The sequence below is a fragment of the Centrocercus urophasianus genome, unplaced genomic scaffold (assembly GCF_019232065.1).
Source record: "Centrocercus urophasianus isolate 14NV4802_14NV808 unplaced genomic scaffold, USGS_Curo_1.0 seq_13, whole genome shotgun sequence".
Classification (NCBI taxonomy): Eukaryota; Metazoa; Chordata; class Aves; order Galliformes; family Phasianidae; genus Centrocercus; species Centrocercus urophasianus.
Genome location: NW_024884475.1, coordinates 9,720,083 through 9,747,428, shown reverse-complemented (window position 1 = coordinate 9,747,428; position 27,346 = coordinate 9,720,083). Strand labels below are relative to the sequence as shown.

General features: G+C 37.4%; 1 protein-coding gene across 7 annotated transcripts in view; it reads right to left on the bottom strand.

The window, feature by feature from the left end:
- The window catches only part of ABLIM2 (actin binding LIM protein family member 2), a 139,459-nt gene that overhangs the window by 49,210 nt on the left and 62,903 nt on the right, over positions 1–27,346 (bottom strand). For all 7 annotated transcript variants that reach the window (XM_042811924.1, XM_042811918.1, XM_042811921.1 and 4 more), the window contains exons 4-9: positions 27,153–27,268; positions 22,894–23,020; positions 21,439–21,532; positions 8,128–8,215; positions 5,451–5,509; positions 1,101–1,178 (exon numbers count right to left, since the gene is read on the bottom strand). In XM_042811924.1, the coding sequence (XP_042667858.1) occupies positions 1,101–1,178; positions 5,451–5,509; positions 8,128–8,215; positions 21,439–21,532; positions 22,894–23,020; positions 27,153–27,268 (562 nt within the window). The remainder of the gene's footprint in view (positions 1–1,100; positions 1,179–5,450; positions 5,510–8,127; positions 8,216–21,438; positions 21,533–22,893; positions 23,021–27,152; positions 27,269–27,346) is intronic.

The window sequence follows — 27,346 nt, the reverse complement described above, 5'->3', positions numbered from 1 at the left end:
ACCAAGTGTGAGAGGGGCCTTTCTTTCAATGGCAGCATAAATTCATATTTGGTTAAAGCAATCATGAAAGTGCTCAAAGCAATTGTATACAAGTATATTTAAAGCTGTAATCACAAACACTAAGACAAACACTACCACCTATTACTAAAAGTACATAAACCTTAGAAGAATGCTATTGCTTCTAAAGACAGTGATGTGGCACATGTCCGGAGAGAGAGACCAGAAGAAAATGCTAAAAGAAAACATTCACATAACACTAGGCCCCAGCACAATGAACTGCTTTCACAGAAGTTGTGGCAATGACTTTTTTTTTTTTTTTTTTTTTTAAACTGGGAATAATCCCCAGCATGCATCTACACAGAGCTCAACTGGAAGGAAAAGTTAGAAGTACTGATGGCCATTTAGATAAGGTGCAATTCCTGCACTTCCAGCAAAGTCTCACTCATATAAACGGTTATTTTATTCAAAATAATATCTATTGAAAGAATGAGGACAAGCTTGGCTCCAAGGCCAAGTTTTGCTCACCTCAGTGTAATAAATACAAACTCTTAATCTTTGTATAATAAAGCCAATCACATCTCCAGCAATTCCCTTAGGTACCATTCAGTGAGAATGACCTACCTTCCCCAGGGATACTGGGACAAAGAATAGTCCTGGGAATGCTACATGTTTCTATATACTAGTTATCAAACCAAAGTGGTCACGCATGTAATCTACTGTAGCAATTACTACAACTGGGATACATTCAGCATAAGCTTTTACTGTATTTGTTCAGTTTTTAAACCCCCTCTGAACTTTCCAGAGTTGGTATTTATTAGACCATTTGATGTTTATACACACCAAAGACCCTCTCAGTTTAAGAAATGGAATTTGTTGAGGCCTGAGTCCTGCAATCACACACACGTGTTCTCACACGCAATCAGATGCAGGCTCAGGGGCTTGACTTGGGCAAGTAGTATTCAAATTTAAACCTGTAATCTACCTGTGGGCTGTAGCATTTACTCAGAATATATTTTTAGAAAGTACTGTGGTAGTTTAGTTCCTGTGGTATGAACCATACTCTACTGGCAGTGTAAATGCTGTAAAGACAAAATACTCACATAGATCACACGGCTTGGGGAACCCGATGTACTTGAAGCAGGTACAGAAATTATACTCTCAGAGGAAGTCCTTGTTTCCTATGGCAGGAGAAGAGATATGAAACAGAAGGAAAAGAGAGAAAAGAGGGAGCCATTTCTTTGTGTGTAACCTTCACCAGTCAAAATAGTGAGTTATAGTGAGCTCAAAATGGACAGGTATGTCCAAAACTTGAAAAAACATCTCTACTTACAGACAGTTTGAAAACACAAAATGATTTCATATACAACTTGCTCCTCCCCCTACCCTTCAGAAGGGGCTGGGCTTCCACAGAGACCTTAGGATGCTATTGGAGATAAAATTTAAGTTGCAGCAGCTTTTTGGATCATGAGATGATTTGTTTGTAACATTTTCACTCCACCATTGTAACCTCAAACTGATGTAGCTGCTTCTGGAACACATCACTGTACTGCATCACTCACAGCAGACTGACATCCTGCAGAACGTACTGAGTCAGACACCCAATAGCTTTGCTTTCCTTCCCCTAACAGTAAGAGATTAATTTTAAAGCAGGTAGTTTTGCTCTGTTTTCAATCATTACAGCATCCAGTGACAGCAAATATTGCTTTCAGTTGATTCTTTCGTGATGAAAAATATAATTACTTGTAAAAAAAAAAGAGCTTTGAGGCACATCGGTATCAACAATGACTCAATAGACTTGATGCTCATAACTGAAGTTCAAACAAATCTTAGTAAGAAGACCATGTTTTCACGCCCTCGTTTTATCTGTAGATGCTCATTCATCATAAAATACTTCTTCTCACCTCTGAAGAAACCTATTCCTGATTGCAAAAAGTATGCATTTTGCCATTTGCTCACAATAATTTTTATTTAGTGCTCCACCAAATGCTTCTTACGTGAAAGTCATAACTGCTCAAACCCTTAAAAGGGATTTAGCATTATTAAGCTTCCAGGTCAAGGTAGCATACTACGACTTCACCTTCTCTTGGAATATTCGCTAATTTTTAGAAGACGTGTGAAGGTGTCTTATCTCAGAAGTGTATGACAGGCATTAACATAGGATATATTATGAAGTTTGATGACATAGAACTTTAAAACAAGTATCTAGTACTAGAACTCCTTACCAAGCAGAGAGTGAATGGCTGCTTCATACAATCATAGCTACAGAGAAAGGTGAACTGTTCATTGTAAAGTTAAAATTGTTTAATTGCAATTGCTAAATGTTTTCACAGGAAACATGAATTTTTAAGTATGATATAGCAAGAAAGAATGACTAAAAGAAAAAAAAAATTCATGAATCATACAAAAGAAGTAATTTTCATTGCTTCAGTGTACTGTATTAGCAGAATGAACAAACTCAGCAATCATAACTACCCTTCCACAGACCTTTAGCATAAATTAGTCTGAGACTATATGTGTGGAGATACTCAGCCATATTAAAAATATTTCTATTTTATTGAAATGTGCGACTGGGATTTTGGCATTTTCTTCCTCTTATTTTCAGAAGGTTCTGGACAAGCTCAGGAATTCCAGGAGCCAGAATCAGGCATAAATATCAGTACAATATAGCTATATAGTTATTACACCAAAGCAGAAAAGATAGGATGCTTATCTGTATCCTGGGCTCACTTACGAAACTCCAGTAGAGTGGATCTCCAAAAAAGATCCTTCCCTGCTGATAGTCAGCTCTTAAACGGGTCTAGGAGAGGTAGAGCCAGGCTCCAACCCCTTATGGCACCTCAGGTGAATTGCCTTCACCTGTGCTCCCAGGGCTGACTCATTGCTTGCCCCAGGTGATCAGAGGTTCAGGCTGTGATTCAGCAGTTCCCATACAAATGCACTGATGTCACATGCAACCTATAATTCTTTTTCATGATATCATTACAGGAGGTCCATTGCTGTAGAGAAAAAAGCTGAAGAAAATTCCTATTGCAAAATACCATCCCAAAGTTTTAAAGCCCATTAAGGATAAGTAACAGTCTTTGTTTAAACTCAGGCCTTACTTGACAAAGCCTCAGGGCTTCCTTTTGTCATGCATATCACCAGAATGTGTTTTAATATGTAGCAGGTAACAATAGTTAGGTAGAAGTGACAGCATACATGTCTGAATGTACTGAATAATGCATAATAAACTCCCAGAGCAATTTCAGGCTTTCCTCATCTTAGAGGTGCCATTTTCTTTTCAAGAAAAACTATAATTCATTATAGCTTCTACTTTTGCAATCAAAGTGCAGTCTCATCTTTGAGAGGTATTCTTATTCTATTCAGCTACTCCCATAAAGTGTCCCATTTTTATTCCTGGTGATTTAAACCTGCTCATTCTACATCTCACACATTCTGTATTCTCTTCATGATCCATTACCCCTTTTACCACCATCAATCCATACCCACTGCACATAACATTCCATCTTTTGCCACAAAAACTTGCATCTCACTGGACTCTTTTGCTTCTGCTCACTTCTTTTCTCCGTACTACTTATTTCTTCTCTTTCTACTCTGATTTCTTCTGTTGTTTCCAGCTTTGTCTCTTCTGCTTGCAATCTCATTCCCCTAATGTTTTTCTTCTCACTGTCACTCTCTTTCACAACTTCCTTCTCTCCTTCCACTCCATCTCCAAAGTTTAGGGGTGTGATGCCACTTACTCCTTCTCTCTTTGTCACCTATTTCAGTTGCATGCTGTGTGAACGTCTATGTCTGTATACAGAGAATACTTTTAAAAACAACACTCTGCAAAGATTGACCAGAAAACTGATCAACTGGTGTATCCCATTCCCAACTTCACCACTTAAGTATGATGGAAATTCTATCACTACCCTCTTTGAAACAGCATCCTTTCTTGTTTTTTGTTTGTTTTGTTTTTTTTTGACTGTTTCATTAATGAGTCTAAGTATCAGAAAAAGAAATAAGAGAAGGAAACACCAAAGTAAAGGAAAAAAGGGGAAAAAAATCGTGTTCAGAAAATTCTTTGAGCTTTTTTTTTGTTTTTGTACTCAGGCTAAAGTCCCTCTGACTTTCAGGTACAGACAACTTCCCCTGCTGAGGAAAGGGCATACTCCCAGTGCTCAGCAAAGATGTGTTACACATGAGAACTCAGGACAACAGAGTCCACTGTCTATCATTAAAGGAGGAAAAAAAACCCTACTACATTTCCCATAAAGTACATGGGGTTTTAGTCCTGCAATTTCAGGTACTCAGCCAGAATAAAATCCTCAGGGAGCCTGAAATACTGCATAGTAATATTAGACTAAATCAGCAGTACTTATTACAATGAAGTCCTTTTACAATAAAGTTTTTTTTTATTATTCTGAAATGCCACTTATTTGATATTCAGAGATTGCCAAGGAATACCCAAGCAATCACTTCCCAGCACATGGCTACAAAAACTACAGCCACGATCTTTCAGGGTAAAGCCCAAAACAATATTTTTTCAAAACAATATTTTTTCAAAACTGTAATTTAGAGCAAGTGGCACTTGCTAACACACTGGATTTGTAAACCCTCTTTTTATAGCTGCTGCCTGCTGCTCTGACTTGTCCCATGTGACTTGTGTTCAAGACTCGAATCAAAGCAAAGCTTTTTTGAGCAGGATACCAAGGATACCACTTGGAGCATCAGAGAAAAGCAGAGCTGGAAAGCCCCGTAGTTGGCCCCTGCATTAAATAAGATAGCTGCATCTCAGTGCCACCACTTCAGAGAGATCATTTCCCCAGCTACAGATTAATTCTTCATTTCCTACAGGCAGCTTATTCATCTGCTAGCCCTGTAATTAGCGTTAAAGTTGCCAGAACACTCCCCCTTTCCCCCTGAATAAAGACAGATGCACAAATCATCCAACTTAAGGAGGTATCCAAAGCCAGAGATTAAATTAAGTTGGGGCTGGCTTGCCAATTTTTTACATGCAAATAATAAAAATGAAATTCCAAAGAGAGGGTGGGTTTTTTATTTTTGTTTTTGGCATTCATTTTTTTTTTTTTCTTGTAAAAACAAATGAAGTGAAAGTCCTCTGATCTTTTAAGTGCAGAGCCACATAAAAAAAAGGTCATGCACTGATCATGTCATAATCAGAAATTAATTTTTTTTTCTTTATTCATATTTCCACATTTTTCCTTGTTCACCTTTTATGTACTACTCTTAGCTCATGGCTCTCCTTAAGCTGTAGCTTTAATCATAAGTAAAACCAGAATATAAAGTGCTTCTCTAATCTGCTACATTTTTGTCATTAAAGTTTTAAATTCCAGTATTGTAAAAGTTTGAAACCCTTCCTTTGCTCCCGCTGAAAAAAGTTAAAAAAGAAGAGATTGAAACTAATATGAAAACAAAGTACTACCGAGTAAAAAAATAAGGTAACTTACCTTGTTTTTTTCTTCAGTCTTGGCAGCCTGTCTACAAGCTGGATGCCAGATGGATGTACCTGGAGAGTAAGTTTAAAGTTGTGCTTAATTTGGTTCCCTAATAAGTGTTTTTTATAGGATACAACATGCTGACTAATTCCACTCCAGTCACAATTCTGTGCATACTTCCAAAGTTAAAACTGACAACTTCTCCATGCTGGTAAGCCTGGACATAAAAATTTTAAAAACTAGATGTGCTTCAGAAAGATACATGTTTTTCAGTATGCAAAATAAAAATCAAAGCCTAAGAATCATTATATGGGACCACTGTAGCTCTTCTGGCCCAATCTGCTGCTTGCAGAGGGCCCCATTCCAGCTGCAGCTTAGAGCTGTGCTGAGTTAGGTTCTGAGTACCTCCAAGGATGGAGACCCACAGCACTTTTGTGCAAACAGTTCCACCTTTCATGGTAATTTTATATTTCCTTATATGAAGTTGGAACTTCCAGTTCTCTTGTTATGCATATTCACACCCAGGAATAGCACTGTGGCATTTAAATAGCTGAAAATTCAGTCCTTTTTTTCAAAATTCCACATTGTACTGACATGCAATACATGCTTGTGTCACATAAATTAAATACTAAAGAACTGCTTAATTCATGGGAATACCCATCCTAGACAACAAAGAAAATACATGAACCAATTCTATACTTCGTGTATCTATTGATGAGAAGGGTATGAACTCCAGAGATATCTGTCTACATAAGTGTGAAAAAGAAACTGAGTAACTTAGGAGTTTTGAATCTGTCAGAAAGAAGTAAAAAAAAAAGTCAACAGCTGAACTATTCAATACGTTCAACACTAAAATGTGTCACATTGGAACAGGTTGCCCAAGGAGGTTGTGGATGCCCCATCCCTGGAGGCATTCAAGGCCAGGCTGGATGTGGCTCTGGGCAGCCTGGGCTGGTGGTTGGTGACCCTGCACATAGCAGGGGGACTGAAACATTGTGGTCCTTTTCAACCCAGGCCATTCTATGATTATGATCCTATGATACTGATTGTGTTCAGTGTTCAGTGGAAGTGCAATGTGCATTCCTATATAAAATAAGGATTTATCTGTACATTTTAATAGTAAAAAATAACTTCTATGTTTATGCTGGTCTGATACATAGGACATGACACAAAATAAAGCATTTCTCCACACACTTAAATAACATCAGTACAAAGTAAGTTCTTTTGAAGTAAATGGGAAGTTGAGAACTTCTGTGTCATAAATATTAAATATTTTTACTGGGTGGAGAACACCAATAGGAAATGTTTTGTTTTCAGAGCAGCTTGATAGTTTTCTTCACCAGAAGAACTAACAGCCATCCTTAAAACAAACTGAACTTAAAAGTTTAATTACAGTCAGGTTTCTGAGGGTTTGAAATCTAGAAACAAATCCATAGTTTGATATCTTTTTTTTAAAGCATTGATTTCCCAGGGGATTTCAGTACTGCTAAGCTACTTTGCAATTGGAAGAACCACAGCATTCTCTGGCTCTTGAGAAAGAACACATGAGCATAGATAAGGATCATTATGTCCTTTAATGAGCTACTTCTTGTAGTAAACCAAAACAACAATATAATTGCCATTTTGAATAACCTACTAAATTATAATCAGATCTTACTGTTGTGTTTTAAGGTCTAACTTCTCCAGCTTAAAGAATGACTTCAAAGAAACACTTCAAGAAAACTGTGGGCAATTGCATAAGTTGTAATACAGATCTGGGCAAGCATGTAATTTTGAGATAACATACGACTTTGCAGTTCCCATATCTTACTGAGTTTCTCTTTTCTTGTTTTCAGTACATAAGGCCATTTAAAGACGTAGGCAAAAGCCTTCACTTCCCCTGGAGATTGACCCTATATTTAACTATGCATACCTTTTTTTCTTTGATACAGTTAAATTTTCTTTGGTACAGTTAAATTTTACTACATCTGAAATGCAGATTTAGTTTGTATCTATGTTATTTTTAAAAAAAATATTATTATTTTTAATGAATTAAGTTACAGAGCTATTCTTACTATTGCCAGTAAAATTTTCTGACAAGAAAAGTGAATTTCTCCTGTCCAAGCTTATGGTTGCCTCTGGTATTAATCTATTGTCTGGTAAGGTCTTCAGATCCATGGCATCCTCATCTCCACTTTCCAGGGGTATTTAGGTCCGACTGAAAGAAATTTAAGTAAGGATCAAGAGATTTTCTCCTTGTATGCGAACAGGTAATGGGCAAAGAACTGTTTGAAGATTTGCAGTGGCAGCTTTAGGGAACCTACTGTACTGTGTGTGTATTAACTTTAATCTAGACCACTTGTAACTGCTGAAAAAACCACATTTTCTAGTAAAAGGAAAATTTTATAAACTTCACTGCCAAGTAGTTTCACCTGCTGGAAATAACTACTACTACTTCTTTCAATGATTAATATTTGCTATTGATTTAAGTTAGGAGAGAAGTAATAGTGAATAAGAAGCAATGGGAGGGGAGGAGAAGGAACGGATCTGTTTTTGTTTTGGTTTTGCTTTTACCTAACCTGTATGTATCGATCTTCACTTCTTTTGGTAGTTACAAAGTGAGAATACACATAATACAACTCAGCCATGAAAGCAGGTTTGGGCAAGAGGGCCACGATGCCACGATGACTGCTTTGTTTGTTTGTTTTACCTTGAAGATACATTTCTTCTCCTTCTGCAAACATCTGACTGCACCTGATACATCGTGCACAAGTAGGATGATAATGTTTTTCTCCTGCCTGTTCAGGAAAAGAAAAAAAGTAGAGTAAGCATTCTAGTGAATTGTGAGACTTCATTATGAGAAGGACTCTTTTTCCATGAACTAGAATGTGATTAGAGTAAGTCAGTTAATTTCAATTAGTTCAACAATCTCCTATACATCAACAATACCTATTTATGATTATACACATTTAACTTTATAAAATCAAACTGTGGCCTTCTCTACTCTAAGAAAATTACCACGCAATAGTTAAGCTTGTGAATTTATGAAACAGAAAACATTCTTACAAAATGAACACATTTTCCATGTAAACAATCATACTGTGCAACAAGTGCAAGGAAGCTTAGGAATTACCTATACAAGGCAGGTGGGAGGCCATATCCTTGAGCACAGATTTTATACTCACTGATACTCCTCACAACACCACTATACGTATATTCTTAAAGCACATCAAGAAATATCTTATGCAAGGAATGTTTGTATTTGCTTCGAAAGCAAAGTGTCTTGCAGATAATGGATACAGAAGTGCATCCATGAGAGACATGCAGCTGGGTAATAGCTCTGTTAGTTCCGAACTTTCATGTTCTGTACCCTAAATTCCTCACACAGATAAACCAGAAGACAGTAATCTCTGTAACAATACCATTGTGTTCAATTGGAATGAGAATGTGTTTGGAAAAGGTTAGTAAGTCATCAATTTCCAATTACATTACATAACCCCATTAATTTCAACTTTTTCACCTCTCACTTCAGACTGTTTTTCAAGAGGAGAAGACTACCTGGTATAAAAGAGCAAGGGAATCTCCAAGAAGGAGACTCTGCAACCTCTCTGGGCAACCTCTTCCACTGCTCAGCCACCCATCCAGTAAAAAAGTGTTTTCTGATGTTCAGACAACTTCCCATGCTTCAGTTTGTGCCTACTGCCTCTTGTCCTGGCACCAGACTCCACTGAAAAGAGCTTGGTTTTATCCTCACTCCACTCTTCTTTCAGATACACACCCCTTTATCCAGAGTTCCAACCTACAACTCATGTGGTCTCTATGTAGAACAGATCCTTGTTAGGTTCAAAAGCCCCAAAACAGGTTATGGATAGGCTCCTAGTAATCCTTACTCTTCAGAAACACCTATGGAACCACAAGCCAGACTGTGGCAACTCCTCTATGTTCTCTTTGACCCCACATTCTGCAGTGCTAGACAGAATGGCACACAATTTTAGGCTCATGGTCAACGCCACTTCTATTAAGAACAAAAACCAAGAGACCAAGTTGCTCTAAATTGAAGTTCGAATAAGAAATTGAGTTAACAATAGGGCAAAATGTTCTTATGTTGAATGTTTCATAAACTGTTAATCTGGAGAAGGTTGAAATAGCCATTAGAACTTTGTGTACCTTCAACAAGTTACTCTCAATTATTGTCCCACTATCTTTGGCAACCATTGCACCCTCCATTAAACTTCTATTTCTTCTGAATAGAAATTTAACACTATTAATGCAAGAACGACTTCTCAGTGTTTTTCACTGAGTGAATGAAGTATTTATGATACTTATATTGGTATTTATATTGAATGGTATTTATGTTGAAGAACATATTCTGACTATTCTGAGGCTATTCTGCCATTCACAATGTCAAATATAGAAGCACAATAAATTTAGGTTAAAGAACACCTGCTTACTACTTCACAGCATGGTGTGAGTTGGAAGGAAAGACCACCCAGTTCCAGACCTGCTGGCATGAGCAGGGACACATTCCTTAAGGTGAAACCTATCACATCAAAATTACTATTTAAAAAAAAGAAAACAACACACCAAAACTGCTTCTTTTTACTTTTCTTTTTATAGTAATGTTTGTGCACACTGCTGAGTGTTTTCTGCAGCTTTAGAACTGGAAGATGATTGCTACTTACTATGTCAATGTAACACCTTAAATTATCATACCATTAAGTATCTGTAAAGGGTTTAAACCTCACGGGTTTTAAATTGTTTCCCTGAATACAGGTGTTTAAGGACAGAAGATTATTGAACTATTACCATATAATTTCATAATATGTTGAAAAGAAGTATTATTTTTCTTGGAAGATTCATATTTCACAAACATTCCTAGTGCAATTCATAGTTGAATTGCATTAATTCAATAATGCAGCAGATAAAGTTCCCAGGTAAACAATATCTAAGGGAGTTCAGTTACTCCTATGCCAAAATAAACTGTCAGAATACATTCTCTTATAACCTGTACTGTAAGATGCAAACTTTTGTTACACTTCTCTTGTAACCAAAGCACAGAATACAAGACACATATATACATATATGTATACAATGCCAGACTTTTTGTCAGTATTTAAAACATTACATCTTTGTAAATGATAGATGCTAGCTAAATCTGAGATTTCAGACTTGATGCAGGAATTAACTCACAGTATTCTCAAAGGTTTATATTCTTCGCCTGATTAGATACCGTGAATTATAATGAGACACTGGGAACTGGGTGTGTCAGGTCTAAAACAAAACGTAATCTCATTTGTCTTCATGCCAACAGGGCTTTTGCTGGAGTCCCTCCCTCAGAGTATTTCACAGAGTTCATCTCATAGCTGAGCAATTGATTCCATCAGAATCCAGAGATGTTATATGCAGCAACTGTTCCATGTTTTCAGTTTAGTTGTAATGATGGGCTAGTTATTTTTTTCTTGGTTATACTGATGTAAGGGATTTTAATGCAAAAAACAAATTCCTAACCGTATGTGTACTTTGCACAGTTTGAAAGCTTAGTTTGACAGACTGTTGTCTCAGTGTTGCTTGTTTAATAAAATATCAACACACTGAGAGGCAACATTAATCTCTGAGAGATCTTTTATTGTTCATGCAGTAGATTATCATAGAATGACAGAATATACTGAGTAGGAAGGGACCCACAAGGACCATTGAGTACAACTCCTGGCTCCACACAGGACCACCCAAAAATCAAGCTGTATATCTAAGAGCATTATCCAACCAGTTTTCCATAAGCACTGAGCCAAAGTCTTAGTGTTTAATTTAAAGATGGGCTCACAGCAGTCCTAAAACTCAGAAAAAAGCATTATGAATCACTTCATTCTTCCTAAGTAAGAGGGACCACTTCCTATGGCAGTTCTCTTCTGCGCAGTTAGTGGAGTTCTTTTGGACAGTCAACATGAGAAGCATATTCATAGATATTCTATCACATAGATAGATATATACATATTCGTAGATGACTGACAACTCCCCACACTCCTCACTGAAAGCACGAGGGCCACCACAGTGTTACTGACTGTCCCACAGCACATCAACAAGCAAACCCAAGCTTCACTGAAAGCAGGACAAGTCTTTGCAGAAATGCATTTACAACCATGTTTTCTCATTAAACATACTATAAGGCTTGAATACACAAAAGGGAGAAAGAAAAAAAAAAAAAAAGAACCTGATGTGATAAGAGTGAATCACATAATTTAAAGCACAATTTCCAGACAATTAGGGGAGTAGTTCTAGAGTCTGTAGGGAACTGAGAGCAGTAAGAACATCATGCCTGAAAAACATGCAGCGTAATTTTTACCAGAAAGAATAACCACTAAAAGTTGGGTTCCAAATTAGCTGTCATCACTCAGTGAAAAGATATTACATTATTGTAGACAGCTCAGTGAAAACCTCTGCTCATTCTCTAGCAATGGCTGTGATAACTGATGAAGTCATAAAACATATAAAAGAATGTATATATTGCAATTTAAACTCTATCATAATAACACTGCTATTCTGGTGTCTCTTGCCATTGTTGGAAGTGTAATAGATGTAGTTTTTTACTGCAGGTGATGAGCAGTAACTGCTTAAGGATTGACACTTGAGGGATTGAAGGATTTGAACCAATGTGGCCCAGAGCTCAAATTGTAAACTAAGACCTAGGAAGTAACCTCAAGATTTCTAATGACTCTCCCATGAGTGAAGCATAAGTACACCATTTCTCACTGTGTTGCTGACTTTGTAAAGTTATATGTAAAGAGAAGATAGAAAGTAGACAAAAACATTTAATGTGTTAAATAATTAAACTTGTAACTACTTGATTGCTGTCCTGACAGTGAAAGGAAATCTGTCTCATCATCAAAATGCATGGTAGTAACTGATGTCTTCTAACACAGGGAATCAAAAACTTGTTTAAGTGGAAAAAGACGTTAGACTGGTGTGATGAAACCATCATATTGAAACTCATTTTCTATGTTAAGGAGGCACAATGTAGATTGCTGTAATACTTCATTATTAATTAAGTCTCATTTGCTGAGATGTCTAAATCCTATCATCCTCATATTCTAAAATCTCTAAATGAAGTCCTAACTGCAGACTACTTCGAACAAAGATAATGCAGGTCAACCTCCAAGGTTATGTGAAGGCATGGAGCAAACTGCAGGACCCAGAAACAAATTCAATAGAAGACTTGTGTCAAGGATTCTTAGTTGGAATCTTTTCACATAGAACAAATCCACTGGAGAGTTAGGTCATCACTAAAAAGCCACCTGTTCAAGCAGAGGAAAACAGAATGAAGCACAAAACATCCAACAGTCCGTACCTTTGCATCAGGCAGCTTCTCACACTGAAAAGAACCAAAGATTTTATTAAACACACAACTCAACACCTGCCCCCTGTTTAAGTGGGAGTTACTATCTGTTAGAGAGAGGAAAACAATTATGTAGTAGTGATGGACAGAAGTTTAAAACTTCGATTAGACTATAAATTGTTTTCTTTTCTATACTTTGTCTACAGTTTCCTTAATTTCCAATAACATGGATTACATTAAAAGTCACTGAGATTTCTGCAAGTGCACTTAATAATTCAGCTAGTAGTAGCAACACCATTCAGTTTAAAGTCACAAAGAGATGTGCTGTTCATCAGCCACTCACTAACAATTCTGCCATTGCATGCATGAAGTGGCACAGTATGTGAACCATACTGTCTCCATAAACTGGAATCCATTTGCTATTTTCAAATAGGTGTGATGATATTCAGAAACTAGATAAAAATTGCTGCTAAAAGTAGATGACTGTGCTCAGTTGTCATATAAAATATCTGTTCATATTTATAGCAAAGCCAGATTTTTGCTTATGCTACAGAAGAACTTGAAGAACTGCTCAGTAGTAGTTGTATACAATAATGATTAACTTAGTAAACAGCTGCCATGTCATCTACAGATAACGAAGGGACAGGCAACATTAACCAGGCAGAGATATTTAGCAAAATACCTATTGTTCATGTTATACAACAACACCGAGAAAAGTGTGAGAGTCACAAGACAAAAGGAAAATTATGTGGAGAAAAACTGTTACTAATTCTCTTAGTCACGGTGGACCTGACTCACCACTGAGTCACTGCAGCAGTGTGCCAAGGCAAGAGAACTGTCTTAAATGGGGTTTACACCAGTGTAAATGTTGTGTAATGTTTTGAATCAATCCTTCTCCTCATCTTCTTATTGGATTAATTTCTGAACCCATCCAATGCCAAGAAACAGTCATTTGAATTGTTCAACCTATGCACCTACTGCATTACTTACAGCTTCGTATGTCTCACAAGTACAGCTGTTTCACATTGTGTCTTGGTGCTGGCTCATCCCTCTGTACTTCGCAGAGCCTTGAGACTTCCCACCCACATCTGAGTCATTTTTACTCCTTCCCACACACGTTTTATTCTTCTAGGTATAAAGTGCAGAATCAAATGTACCAAGAGGGACATTTACCTCAGAATCAGAGTAACTTATTATACATACTGGACACTCAAAACATTAAGTTTCCAATGCTTTAGGGAGAAATAAAGAATGAATAAAAGTTTTAAAGGGAATAATTAAGAAAAAGCAAGAATAGAAAAGGCTTAGCACTATTATAACAGCAATCTCATTCTGTGACATCTGCAAACAAGTTTTTACTAAGGAGCAATGTCAGCATTGCCACAGTCAGGCAAAAGCTGGAAAAGTTCAACAGAGCAATTTTTCTACAGAACTTTTGATACTATCTTGCAAATCAAAAATTTGAACATGCCTACAATCACTAATTTTGCACTCAGTTGCTTTTGTTATGCAATGACTGATCTGCCCCTTTTGTCTTTTTCTGCTCAGCTTTGCAGCTTTGCCTTGCCACCCACTGAGACTGGAAAAGGCTTCTGTTTTCCATTTGCTCGATTACCTCCTTCATTTCTTTTCAACTTCCCTCACCCACTCCTTTGAACTCACTTGTGGCCCAAGAAATCTGCAGTTGGCTCTCACTTCTACCATCCCTCGACAGGGGAGAGAGAGAAAGAAAGGAGAAAGATGACTTGCAGACACAGTCCTCTTCCTTTTCAAGCTTGCAGCTGTGGATTTAGCCCACCCATTTCAGACAGGAAGAATGAATCTAGAACCAGCAGTGAACAGCCCTGGTGAGGAAGGATGATGTATCTTCTCACGTGGGGTGTGGCGGTCTGGGTTGCAGACACCTGAGGGCAGAAGCTGTCTTTCAATGTGTGCCTGAGCTAGGGCTGACATTTTGGATCTTCAAATTTCACTGGGACCAAAAATACTACTGTTATGTGCAGAATGGACAGTCACAGTACTTCCTGAGAATAGGAAAGTACTGCTTTCATATTCATCAGTACATTCCTGAACACAAAAATCCTGAAAGTTGGGAGAAAAAAAAAAATCCCTTCGAAATACAAGAAACGAGCTGTATAGGCTGGTTTCCTGCATTGTCAGATGGCCAAAGCATACTCAAGATGCTTTATAAGCAAAGGCACTTGTCATTAAGTGCACTTATTGCTACACTGCTGTCACAATGACAAGAGAGAGCTGGAGGGATGCTGGTGTGATGCTAGTTGCATCATGGCTTTACTACAGGGCACTGAAGAGAAGCAGCACACCTAAGCCATGAATCAGAAGGAACACAAAGAGAGAAATCATGTGAAGGATGAGAAACTGAAGACATTCAAAATGCAATGCTTCCCATTGTCAAAATATTCAAAAATGTTGGCAAAGATTGCAAGATAATAATGCATCACCACAGCAACACAGTGCTCAGTAGGGCACTATAAGTGGCATACTATCTGCTGTTTGTATCTGATGCTCTGAGCATACAGGCTGAATACTGAAGTCAGTGCTTTGATACAAAACTGTTGTAAGAGATTAAGACAGACAAAACTAATTAATAAGCTAAATTAATTTTTATTATGATCACTTATGATAGTTAGATGATTCTACATTTTTGCATTAAAACAAAGCAGTGCTAAGCGTTCACCTGCCTTTGAAAGGTCTATCCTGGAGCCTGGAATATAACTATGCACTAAAACTCCATCACATACAAGCCCACACAGGTACAAGTGCATAGCAACTCTGTCAGAGATCTTTTCCATGAGAGAAATTCTCACAAGAAAGTACATAACTGAAAAAAAATTAAAAAGCAGTAGTAATTTTTACCTCTGTATGAATCTTTTTTTTTTTAACTTCTCTTTTACATTATTCAAAAATAATCTTCAGAATCCCTTACTTTGGTAAAAATCTGACAAAGCTTCAGCTATCACCAAAAGCACCTCACTGTGCTTACTCGAGAACCCTGAAAATTGACTTACAGGGTTAAAATTCTGCAAACAGTTCTTTTCAGTATACACTAGTTCTTCCTGACTTCTGAGGAAGTGAGGTTTTAGAGGTTCAGACAATAGTAATGGATAAGTATAGCTCTGAATTTCCTTCTGGAGAGAACAGACTGTTGCAAGAGGGAAAGGGAAAAGAATGAGGGTGGGACACAGATAAGGTGAATGAACGCAACATATTGCAATTGGTCTACAGAAAAGGTTAAAAACTAAGATTGACAGTATTTATATGCTTATTGATTGTATTTCTAATCATATCTGTTTTAAAGGAAAACATTCAGTTGACAGCACTCACCCACCCAAGTTCAGATACAGTGCTGATGATTAACCTGCACTTGCAAACCAGCAGCCCCAGACAAACACACGTAGCACAGCAAAACAGAGACAGCTCTCAAAGTGCAAAATGTCTTGCATCTCAGCAAGCACCAGTCATCGAAAGCTCTAGTTAACGTTTCCTACCTTCAATGGATTCCTTGGACAAGAGCTAATGCTGATTTATTTAGCTGTATCTTTTCCAACAGTTTTCCTTCTTTTCTTGTGATGGAGAGAACTGTCGTGCAGAGCAGTATCTAAGTGAGGATTAGTACAGACACTCAGATCCTTCTGCTGCTCTGACAGCCTTCTCCAGGCTGATCATGCTACAGGAAATACTTCATGCACATAGACAGAATCACTTCTACTGCATGCTTCAGCGTTAATGCCTGCATTGTAAGCTGCTGGAGCACCTTTCACACATCACTAGGTTTTGTTGTAAGTGAAACAGCAGGGTAACGGGCATTTCAGAACGAACCATTATTCCACACTGCGGGCAGAAATTCATGCACCCCGCTGTAAAGAATTAGTCTCGTCTATCTACTGTGCTGAGACTTTTGAATAGAGAAAGGGAATTGATTTACAAAGTGGTTGTGGCTGCAAACAGCTCAACCCTAAGGCAAAGCAAAAAGCAAACTACAAAAAAAAAAAAAAAAGAATAAAAGATTCATGCTTTAATTAATAAGTCGCTGAGGTGTAACTGCCATTTAATTGACATATACATAATTGACATTTCTAGCCTAATTCCTTTATAGTGCCTTCTGCATTTGTTCCTTCATTTTAAAGCAGCATATACTTATGATGAATAGATTTTTAAAAATATTGATTATATTTTATAGACATTTACACATACATGTAAAACAGCAAAATGTTAACTCTTCCTTCCCCCATACGCTGAGTACCATGCTGCCATTTCAGAGGGAACATTTGGATCCATCTTCATGTTTGGCAAGTGATATGGGCATTTTCACCAGCTCAAGTAGGATACATTTATACCACAGCCACAGATGTAAACCAGAGCAAGGTGGTAGACAGAAGTCTAGTCAAGATTTGAAAATATCCCTCTGTCTGTAGCCCAGATCACCAATTACAGCAGTAATTGGTTTGCATGGAAATAAGCTTCCAGAGGCCTTTCCAGAAATATATAATCCTCCAATATTTTACATTATCAGCTTTTGTGCACATTAAATTCAAAGCAACAGTTTATAGCAGTGGAGAATCATCTTGAGCACGGAGGCCTGCTAAGAGGCAACTCAGACTGGGCAGAACTGCTGCAGTTGCCTATCTAAGCAATCACATATGATTTCCTCACAGCCCGCAATGTGTTTGCAATCAAAACATCTCCAGAGGCTGTCTTTGGCTGTGAAGGTTTCCTCTAAGGACCTAAGAAATCATTAGTTGAAACAGCAGATGAAGAGAAATACTCCCCAAGTCACTTCTTACAAGGGGCTATCAATGGTAATGAAGCCTTCAGAGCAATTTGTCTCAGGGAAGCAATTTTCTTTAGAAACAGAGAAAAGAGTTACTAGCACTGCCCAAGGTAGTGGTGGGACATCATCCAGAGCACAGTGTCCATCCATGCTGAGATGCATGGATTCTCAGGGGGCAGTGGGTGCTCAGGAGAACTACAAGCATCACAATAAGAGTCTAGATCTGATTTTGATGGGATAAGAGGAAATGGTGTCAAATTAAAAGAGGAGAGATTTGGATTGGATATAAGGAAGAAATTTTTTACAACAAGGTTCATGAGATACTTGCACAGATTGCCCAGAGAGATGGTGGGTGCCCCATCCCTGTAGACATTCAAGGTCAGGCTGGATGGGGCTCTGAGTAACCTGGTCAAGCTGTAGGTGTCCCTGTTCATCACAGGGGAGTTGGACTAGATGGCTGAAGGATATTAAAGGGTCCCTTCAAACTCAAACAATTCTATGATTCTATGATTTTTTAGGAGTAGAGAAGAATTCAGCTTGTTTATTTTAGCAAAACTGAGGTTGACAGGGACTAATACTGGAAAGTTTTTCTTAGAGATCTTCAATTAAAAGGAAGAACATCAAAAGAGCTAAAAATCAGTCTTTATGAGGAGAACTAGCAACTATGGACTGACCACACACAAATAGAGAGATGCTGGAATTAAGATTATTTTTCTAATTATCAGTTACAGAAATCCTGGCAGGATTCCCAGAAGGGAACCAGAATGTGTCACTGTCTGCCAACCAACCTCTCCACACAAAACATCAGCCTCCCCAGCACCTGCACAGGCTGTTCTGAGGGAAAGACAGGAGACAGGGAACCTGCCTCTGTCCCCTCCAAGCAGAACACAACTAGAGATTGACTGAAGATCATTAAACAAACGATATGTGTTCTCTGGAATGAAAGGTGTTTGTTCCTCCAGGATCTGAGTTACCATGTGAAATACAGAGTATTTTTCTATCAAGGCAATTACACATATTTTATCTATTTTTAAGATATGTTTATTAGCACAAGTTGATAATAAATAACTGCGTATGACATTAAAAAAAGAGAAAATATATATTTTTAGTGCCAAATAGATTGGAACACAACAAAATGGGGAAAAAAGTTATAAAATCAACAGCTTATTATTTTAATTATTTGCATGAGGTTTGCTATTGCTGGATGGGGAACAGAACTGCAGCAGAAGCTCATGCTCTGTGCTATAGTTATAGCACAAAAAGATAAACCCTAAAGGCTTTCAGTTGCATTGCAGTTTAAGTCAAACTACAAAGTAAACTCCAGCCATATCTTGCCACTGATTTTGGATGGTAGGTTTATCAATATAAGTGATCAGACCAAAATCGTATAAATTTCTAGGACAGGGGGACAGGGTGGATGTTGCATGAAGCAGTGCTCTTTAGGTTTTCAAATCAAATCTTGTCCAAACAAGCACTGGTGAAAAGATTTTTTGTAAAAATAACTGCAAAAATGTTGCCGTTTAAAGCAATACAATAATTTATGGTCTCTGTAAGTCAGCAGTTTAACCTCATTTGTAGCTTTTTCAGTACAAGTTCCCTGGGAGACTGGGGAAAAGACAAGGTGGACTGAAGAGGAAGACACAAGAAAGAAGTTAGAAACACAGCTATCCTTTACTACGTGAAATGGAGCTGGCCCTAAGAAAATGCATGGAATGAAGAACTTAAGTAACTAAATCATCACAGTATTTGGCGGGCAACCTACAATTAATTATCATTAATTCACAATAGTTGACTCTCCCTTCCTCCTCTGCTGAATAAACACTTTAAATGAACTAGTGTTGGAAAGGGAGACAGCATTTTAAAATCTTGGCACAGAACAATTGTGGAAGCAGCTGTCCTCCTGACATTATCACAGAAATCAGAGATGGAAAAAATCCTATTAGGTCATATAGTCCCGCCCTTTGTCATTGCAGGATTGTTCCCTAACGTAGATTTTCCAGTGCCTTGTCCAATCTAGTTTTAACATGATCTAAGTGATAGCTTCCAGCAGCTCCCTTGGGGAACTGTTCCTCTGGCTAAGAAGTATCACTGACAAATCTTTTTCCCCTTTTTATCAGCAATTCACCTTATTATTTCTATGTATTATTTCTATGTCTCTCCAGATTATATTTAAGGCCACAGAAATAAATGCTGAAGTACTGAAAAATACTTCAGGATTCCAAACAATTCTAACAGAAAATGTATACAATGACAAGCAGCCACAGCTACTTTTTGTTTTTGTCCTCCTGACCAGGAGATGTACAAGTGTCCCAGCAACCTGACCAGAGACAAACACAGAATGTAATACTGTACAGACAGAAAAGATCAGCCCCAACTTTAAACACTGGAATAAATCTGTCTCCTGTAAGTAAGCAACAAATGACTTAGCTGCATTAGCAATGGATGTGGTCTCTGTGTTCCTTCAAATTGGTTTGCTTAAGGCGTGAGTTTTAGTCTCTCTTCCTCATGATACAATGTGTGCACTACCTCCTTACTCAGCTACTCTTCACTTCTGACACTACAACTCAGTGACCATTTTAAGTGATCCCTGAGAGAGATTCAGACACTGACTACTAATGTACCTGTTGTAATCCATTGCCTGCTTCAAGCTAACTTCATCTTGGCTTTCCTGTACAGAAGTGACACTATCTGATACTGCTGTGTACAGGTTGCAAAAGTCCTCTCTTCTACTTATCTCCCCTCTGTTTTCAAAAAGCTTACAGGATCTGCATCAGTACTTTTGGCCACATTTAAATAGCACAGGTTTCAATCAACATTGCTCCCAGCCTTCGTGAGTACCAAAATAATAAGAATATCAATGCTGCCATTTTTTTCAACAGAGGAACGCTGCAAATGAGCGGGGATAGGGGAGAGAATACAAGAAGCCAAATATTCTCCAACCAAAACTTTACCTAGAACTACAATGACCTACATAATCAGGGATGGTCAAATTCCTACAAAATCTTTAAAGAATGAACTTGTCTCAAGTTTATTTTGCTAAGACTGTAACAAAAATAAGGAACCAAACTGTGGGTAAAAATTTTATCAAGTAAAGAGAGTATTTTTTGTACATATGTTATTAGGAGTTTATTTCCTGAGGTTTTATAAAACATTTCATAGAAACAATTGGAAAATGCTTTCCATGCATTAACCAAAACACCTCATGATGCCAACAAAGACGGACTCATTGTTCCCTTCGGCTTTACCTCTTGATCCCCTCCATAGCTACTACTGTCCACCATTTAGATAATTATTCCGTGCACGACTTCTAGCAGCTCTGGAGGATGCCTGTTGTGACCACTTTCTCTAAACTGTGAAATTGAGTGGAACAAACAGGGATCTGAGGAACCTCTTCCTAATTCCAACTCTGCTAGGGCTCAGTTGGATCACTGCAGACAGACTCAAATTCTATTTAGATCAAAGAACTGTATTTATTTCTGACTCTCAATCAGTTATGTGAAAATCTGGTTTTGAAAAAAGCACCTACGCTAAATAACATCTTTAAGTTTTAGAACAACAAACTCTGAAAAACAAATCTAAAAACCCAATAAAAGCAACAGAATAATATAGCTTATTTTTGGTACAAAAATAAACCTCAAGTTATTCATTTTACTTTTTCATGCATCTGATAATGTATTCACTTCCCACTTCTACTTGATTTTTCTCCAGTACTATATTTATCCATTTAAGAACTTAAATATAAAATTATTAAAAGAAGAAACAGAAAACAATTGTAAAAGTCATCCATATGACTTCATAATTAAACTCGTGTTGACAGTCATTTGTGAGCATAGAAATACCTAGCAAAGAGAGAAATTCTTTTTGCATATGTTATGATTTGAGTGATAGATTCTCCTTACCTCAAGCACTCTTCCCGTAATATATTTTTCACAATTGTCACATCTGATACCAAACTTTGCATGATAGTCCGTTTCGCAATATGGAATGCCATCCCTACAGAACAAGGACAGACAACACAGAGATTGATTTACATTGGCTTACAGGTTTTCTGGGAGATTATACAACTAAAATACGTTAACAGTTACAATTGAAAAATATGAAGGATAAGAATCAAAGTCCTAGTGCTTCTTTTTCTAAAAAGTTAAAATCAGGAAACTTAGACAACTTAAAATGAACCAGTCTGTTAATTTAACACTTGGATCACAATTTTACACAATTTTACATTTAGATCATTAAACGGGTGAATGAAATTTCTCTAGAAGAACTGGAAATTGTTCTAACATTGTAAAATGTAAATGAAGTATAGTTAAATACATTTAGTGCATTAGTTCATAATATGCTAGAAGAATCCACGATCGGATGGCAAACGCTCAGTCTTTTGGGGGCTTTACTTGTGGAAAAGTAAGCATTAACTTTATAGTAGACAAATTTGAATGCTAGAGACAAACCTATGAGTTATCACAAAAATCAATTGAATTGATTAAAAAATGGATGTTTCTTCTCTTCAATTTTGTTTGTTTGGGATTTAGCTTATTCAAGAGAGGAGAATGGGATTTGAGACAATGTGAAATCATACTTGGGAACACCCTTTTATTAAATACTGTTTTCTCAGTCTCCAGTGCATGCTGTGAAATTAACTTGCATCAATCCAAATCCAAGGTACTGTTAAAAGTCAGCGAGACGTTGGCTGTAAAGCCCCATCATCTCTGAATCTCTGGGCACTGGTGGTTGAGTTAGCTGTTTAGGAAAATTTTGTCATATCAACATAATTCTCTAATGCAGAAATTAATCCCAGTGGCTTTGGCCAGTGAAAACTCTGTATCTCATCAGACTGATATGAGTGCTGACACGGACTTGGTCTCCGTGTGTGCTTTGTGCTAACTCTTATTGCTGTCATCAAACTCAATCCAAATCTGATAGCACAAGTGTCAAGCAGCACAAAGCCCCAGTATACAACTCTTAAATGAACACTTTAAGATTCTTTTTGTTTGTGTAAAACACATGGAAAGGATAATATCTGCTTGTTCACATTACAGCATCACAGATAGCTGTACACAACTAACACAAAGAACACATCTGCAGAGCTTTGAAGCATACTTCACTCAATGGCTTCCTTTAGCACAGCTGCTCTAGTAACTCAAGGTAAATTGACAAATTCTATTTTATTCATTTGTTTTTCTTTTTTAATTCATTTTAATACAAATTGAGTAATGCCTGGTAGTTTTTTATTTATAACATATACCATAACTTATAACATCTATGAAGACAAACTAAAGAATATACAACACTGAATTACTCATTTGGTATCAGAAATATGCTAAATAAAACCTTCTGATCTTCTCCACTCAACTTACTTGCTGATGTACTCTGCGTTCAGTAGCTTGCCACATGTATTGCACTTAAAACAGCCCAAATGCCAGTGTTTGTCCAAGGCAACCAATGACTGCCCATTTTTTATTTCTGAACCACAGCCTCCACAATCTGCAAGAGAGAAAAATCCAGTGAGTGCATCATGTGCTTTAAATTCTCAAGTAATGATACAAGTTACTGCAGTACAAGAATCAATTTGTGTCTTAGTAACAGCTTGCACCGGCTCTAAAGCTTGCTGCTGACTGCTCAACAACGGATGACAAGCAGTGCTGCTCTAATGTCCCACATGGCATGAATAATCCAACAAGGAAGCAAAACCTAATAACTTACATTTCTAGTTATATGAATTAAGTTATATTTTAAATTCTTTCTAAAAAATGTGAAGTTTTGCTCATTAAGTTCTAAAGTATTGCAAATCAGCCCAATCAGATTAAAGACAAGACTAAAATCAACTATTAATACTTTCTGCTTTCTGAGTTTGCTTCCGAGTCTGACAGTTTAACTCATAATTCAAAATTTTTCCGCAACTGGGGAAAAAAACTCAGCTTAAATTCTGAGTTGAACTTCTGTTACCAGGAAAGCTACATAAAAACATGAGAGGCACTACAAGATGTGACATTGAATGCGCAACATGTAAAAATGATGGCTGGCTACATATTCATTATTTATAGAAAATCATACATAATCTGGATACTTTTGACTACACTAGTAAAATATAAAACCACTCTCAGGCACTATGCATTCATGACCCTGTGTAGAGGAATCCACATGGACATGGAATTTGAAGCTCTATGCTCTACATGAATCCTCAAATATCCTACACAGTCCAGATCACATTCCCTCTTCACTCTCTTCAGTTTCCCATCTGTGCGCAGCTCTCTCACAAAATGTTAGAACATTCAGATTCACAATACATGGAAAATATCAGTGCTAAACTCATTTTAGAATCAATACAATCAATAATCAATCTAATCTTCTGTTTGATGTTATCTAAAACCTTTCTTTTTTTTTTCTTTTGGAGGAGTTCTTCATGTATACCAACAATTTGCTTGGGAAAAGACAAACCCAAAGACACATTAAAGCTTTGTTTAGTGATTCCAGAGAAGAAAAAAAACCATCTTGCATGGAAGAGAAAATATGCAAAAATCATTAAAAAAGATTTATCTAGTTATTATGAAAGAACTCCAAACGTAGGATCTCATTAGAGGACTTAAACAGTCCTCTTAAAAACTTTCTGACTTAAGCTTTTATTTAGATGATGATGTGATCCTAATGGGACACTCTGTTAGCGCAATTTAATTTCTGAGCACACAACTATAAAGCACAGATCTTATTTTCTTTTAGTGGATTTGGAATGGATTAAGGGAGAAATAGTATGTCTCTTTATTATCCCTCTGTACAGAACCAATACGTGGAAACAGATCAGCACAAAAGCATATGCAGCACAGATCAGAACATTGGAGTTTTGCTAATAAAAGGGAACATTTGGGTATGTGCCTGCATTTAGTCCCATAAGACAATAAATGCTCCAGTATGCATTCTTTAACTGCAATCAGAAAGTTGTGATCTCCTATGCACTAGGAGTTTATCTGATAATCTAATTTAATCTTAATGGTTGAATGTTTATTTTGCCAACTTAATACAACACCATGTGACCAGAAGTCATTCAGCTTCCATCTTGCTGAAGCCTGGATGGGCAAAAATGCAGCATTTTGTGGGCTATTGTTTTATTGCTAACTGTCGCTTTCTTTGTTAAATTCCAGGTAAGTAAAAACAAATATTGTGGTTTCTATGCCAACAGTCCCTGTTCGAGTGATGTCCTTGTTTTCCTGTCTTGGATGTAGCATCCTTTGGTGACTCACCTAATTTCATCCAATAACTCTGCAGTACACATCAATTTACTGCTACACACTGATATTCTCCCCAGAGAACTCTTTCAACATTATCACTGCCACAAGGTGCTTTCACATCTAGCATTTTATAAACTAAACAAACAAGTAGGTTGTTATTTATATAATAATAAAAAATTCAAGAGATCAGGCAAAAAACAAGTATTTGACATTCTTAATTTATTCCAAATGTAATGCACGAAAGAAGTGAAAACCAGAGGAAAATAGAAGGACTGGTCAGAGAGGGTTGTCTTGCTGGGAGTTCAGTGGGTCCCAAGAACTCTAATGAAAGCATTCTTGAGCTCAAGATTCAGAGATAGGCTGATGAATAGTTTACATAGTACCTATCAGGCAGTTCTAAGACAAGTATAAAACCAGCATAACAGTGGGTCAGCATATTACTTGGTTGTCGACTTAGTTTGGTAGAGATGTTTTCGTGCACTACCAGTCTTCCATAGAAATAAGTAGGTTACTCCAAAAGTAACGCCACCCACTTATTTCCATGGAAACTACAACAGCTTCAAAGGGCACAGTAACACTATTTGATAGAGAAAAGGCTCAGCTACAAAACACTCTTTTTCAACACAGTCACCACCATTAGCTGTGCATTTTCAATCGCGATGAACAAGAGCCTGCATGCTGCTTGCAGCAAAAGCAGAGGAGATGATCCATTGTCACTATCACCACCACTGAAACACACCACCTGCTGCCTCATCCAGTATTTAATCTCCAAAAACATTCAGTAAGCATTGATGTGTGTCAATGGGTGCCATTTGTTCCGAACGGAGAAATTCAGTGACACATCTTTGCACCATGCACACCCATGTCAGACACCATCTTGTCAGACTGCCCCTCGGCTGTCAACTGTCACACAGCAACAAAACATAATGGAATACTAATGGGAAGATTCAACCTCTACTTACATCCCATCAACATCTGCCTCTGACACCATGGGCCAACATAATAAAATTGAAAGCATTCCTTGCAGAGTAACGCACTACCAAAGAGAGTTCCCTATCCTAAGTAGGGATTACACCACTTCCAAGGTTCATTCCTTTTGCTATGGATCTGCAAATAAAGAGCTGCTGTAGCTGGGAAGGCATGGTGCAGGGATCTGGGAGAACTGAACTGAGGAAATACAACACAAGCAGTCTCTGTAGCATGTGAGTGTAGACAAAGTATATTAAAGGATTCTTTATTACAGATAATCAAATAAACTTGCCCTGTCAGTACTTAACTAGGGAAATAATTTCCATTAAACTCAAAGTCAGTTTTCCCATAAGAAAAGGAGACAAACAGATAACAGGCTATTAAAGTACGGTCCACAAATGCAGCCAGGCAAGATGGATCATCCTCAGTCATGTATCTAATCCATCTCAAATAAGTAACAAGAGAAAGCACCAAAAAGAGACAACCATTGTCTCTGCTAAAGAGAATAGCGTTAGAAATAGAGGAATCAGTGTAGTGTCTTGCACTGCATTCACAAAGCAGCATTTGCTGACAAAGAGCAGAAGAGAGATGGTGAAAACTACTGTTAAAAGAAAGATCTGGAAGAAAAAAGAAAAAAAAAGTAATTACTGTCTTAAGTGAGGTAAATTCTTATAAAGAAAATAAGCAGTCTAGGTTCTTTCCTCAGTCATGCAAATTCAGCTTGAGGTGATGGCCGTTAAAAACATTTCTGCATTCATCACTTGATTAGATTACTTTTGCTGCTTAATTACTCTTTAGGCTGTGTTTGAATGTTAAAGTATGGCAGCTTCTCATGGACAAATGAACACAGGAAGAAAGTTCAGTGTTCAGTGCTGCAGTGCCACACTACGCTCAGTTTTGCTAAAAAAAATGTGGTATGAAAATGCTTCTTCTCTGTAGCATTTGTATCTTCTGATAGTACACAGTAGTATGGAGGTCAATACAAATCTTTCTGTGGCACATTGTATACACTCCCTGTTGTAGTACTCAGACATTAAATTACATCACTGATGTCTGTTTTCCATGACTGATCCAAATAATGTGATGAAATTTCAACTTGGATTTTATTTCAGCTGCAGTTGGATTAAACCCTTAAATGTATTATAATTTATATTATGCCCTGCTCCAAACATTTCAATTTACTTCCATTATAATCAAGTGTTTTGAGAGGTTCTGTGTATTATTAATTCTATAATGGCACCGTTTGTGTTTCATTTAAGTATTAGCCTTTCCTAGAAAACTGTTGTATATTTCTTTACATCATATACTATAGTGGTTGACAGCTTCTGTGCAGCATAGCAGTTACAAGTGTCAGTGTAAAACTGGTTCTTTAAACACGTGCAAGCTAGAAAGTAACAACAGAGCACAGCACAACTCCCACTTACTTCGCAAGTTCTGTACAGGGAAAGAGCCAGTGCTGCTGGAAGGGGGCAGGGAACACTTCTGGCAGATGCACTCTTTGCCATTAAAAGTTACCCGGTCACCTGCAGGGAAAGGCAGCCTGCAACAGAAGAAAAAAAAAAAAGCGTACAAGTTACATTCAAATGCCCTTATTGAAGTGAAATGCAATTCCATAATG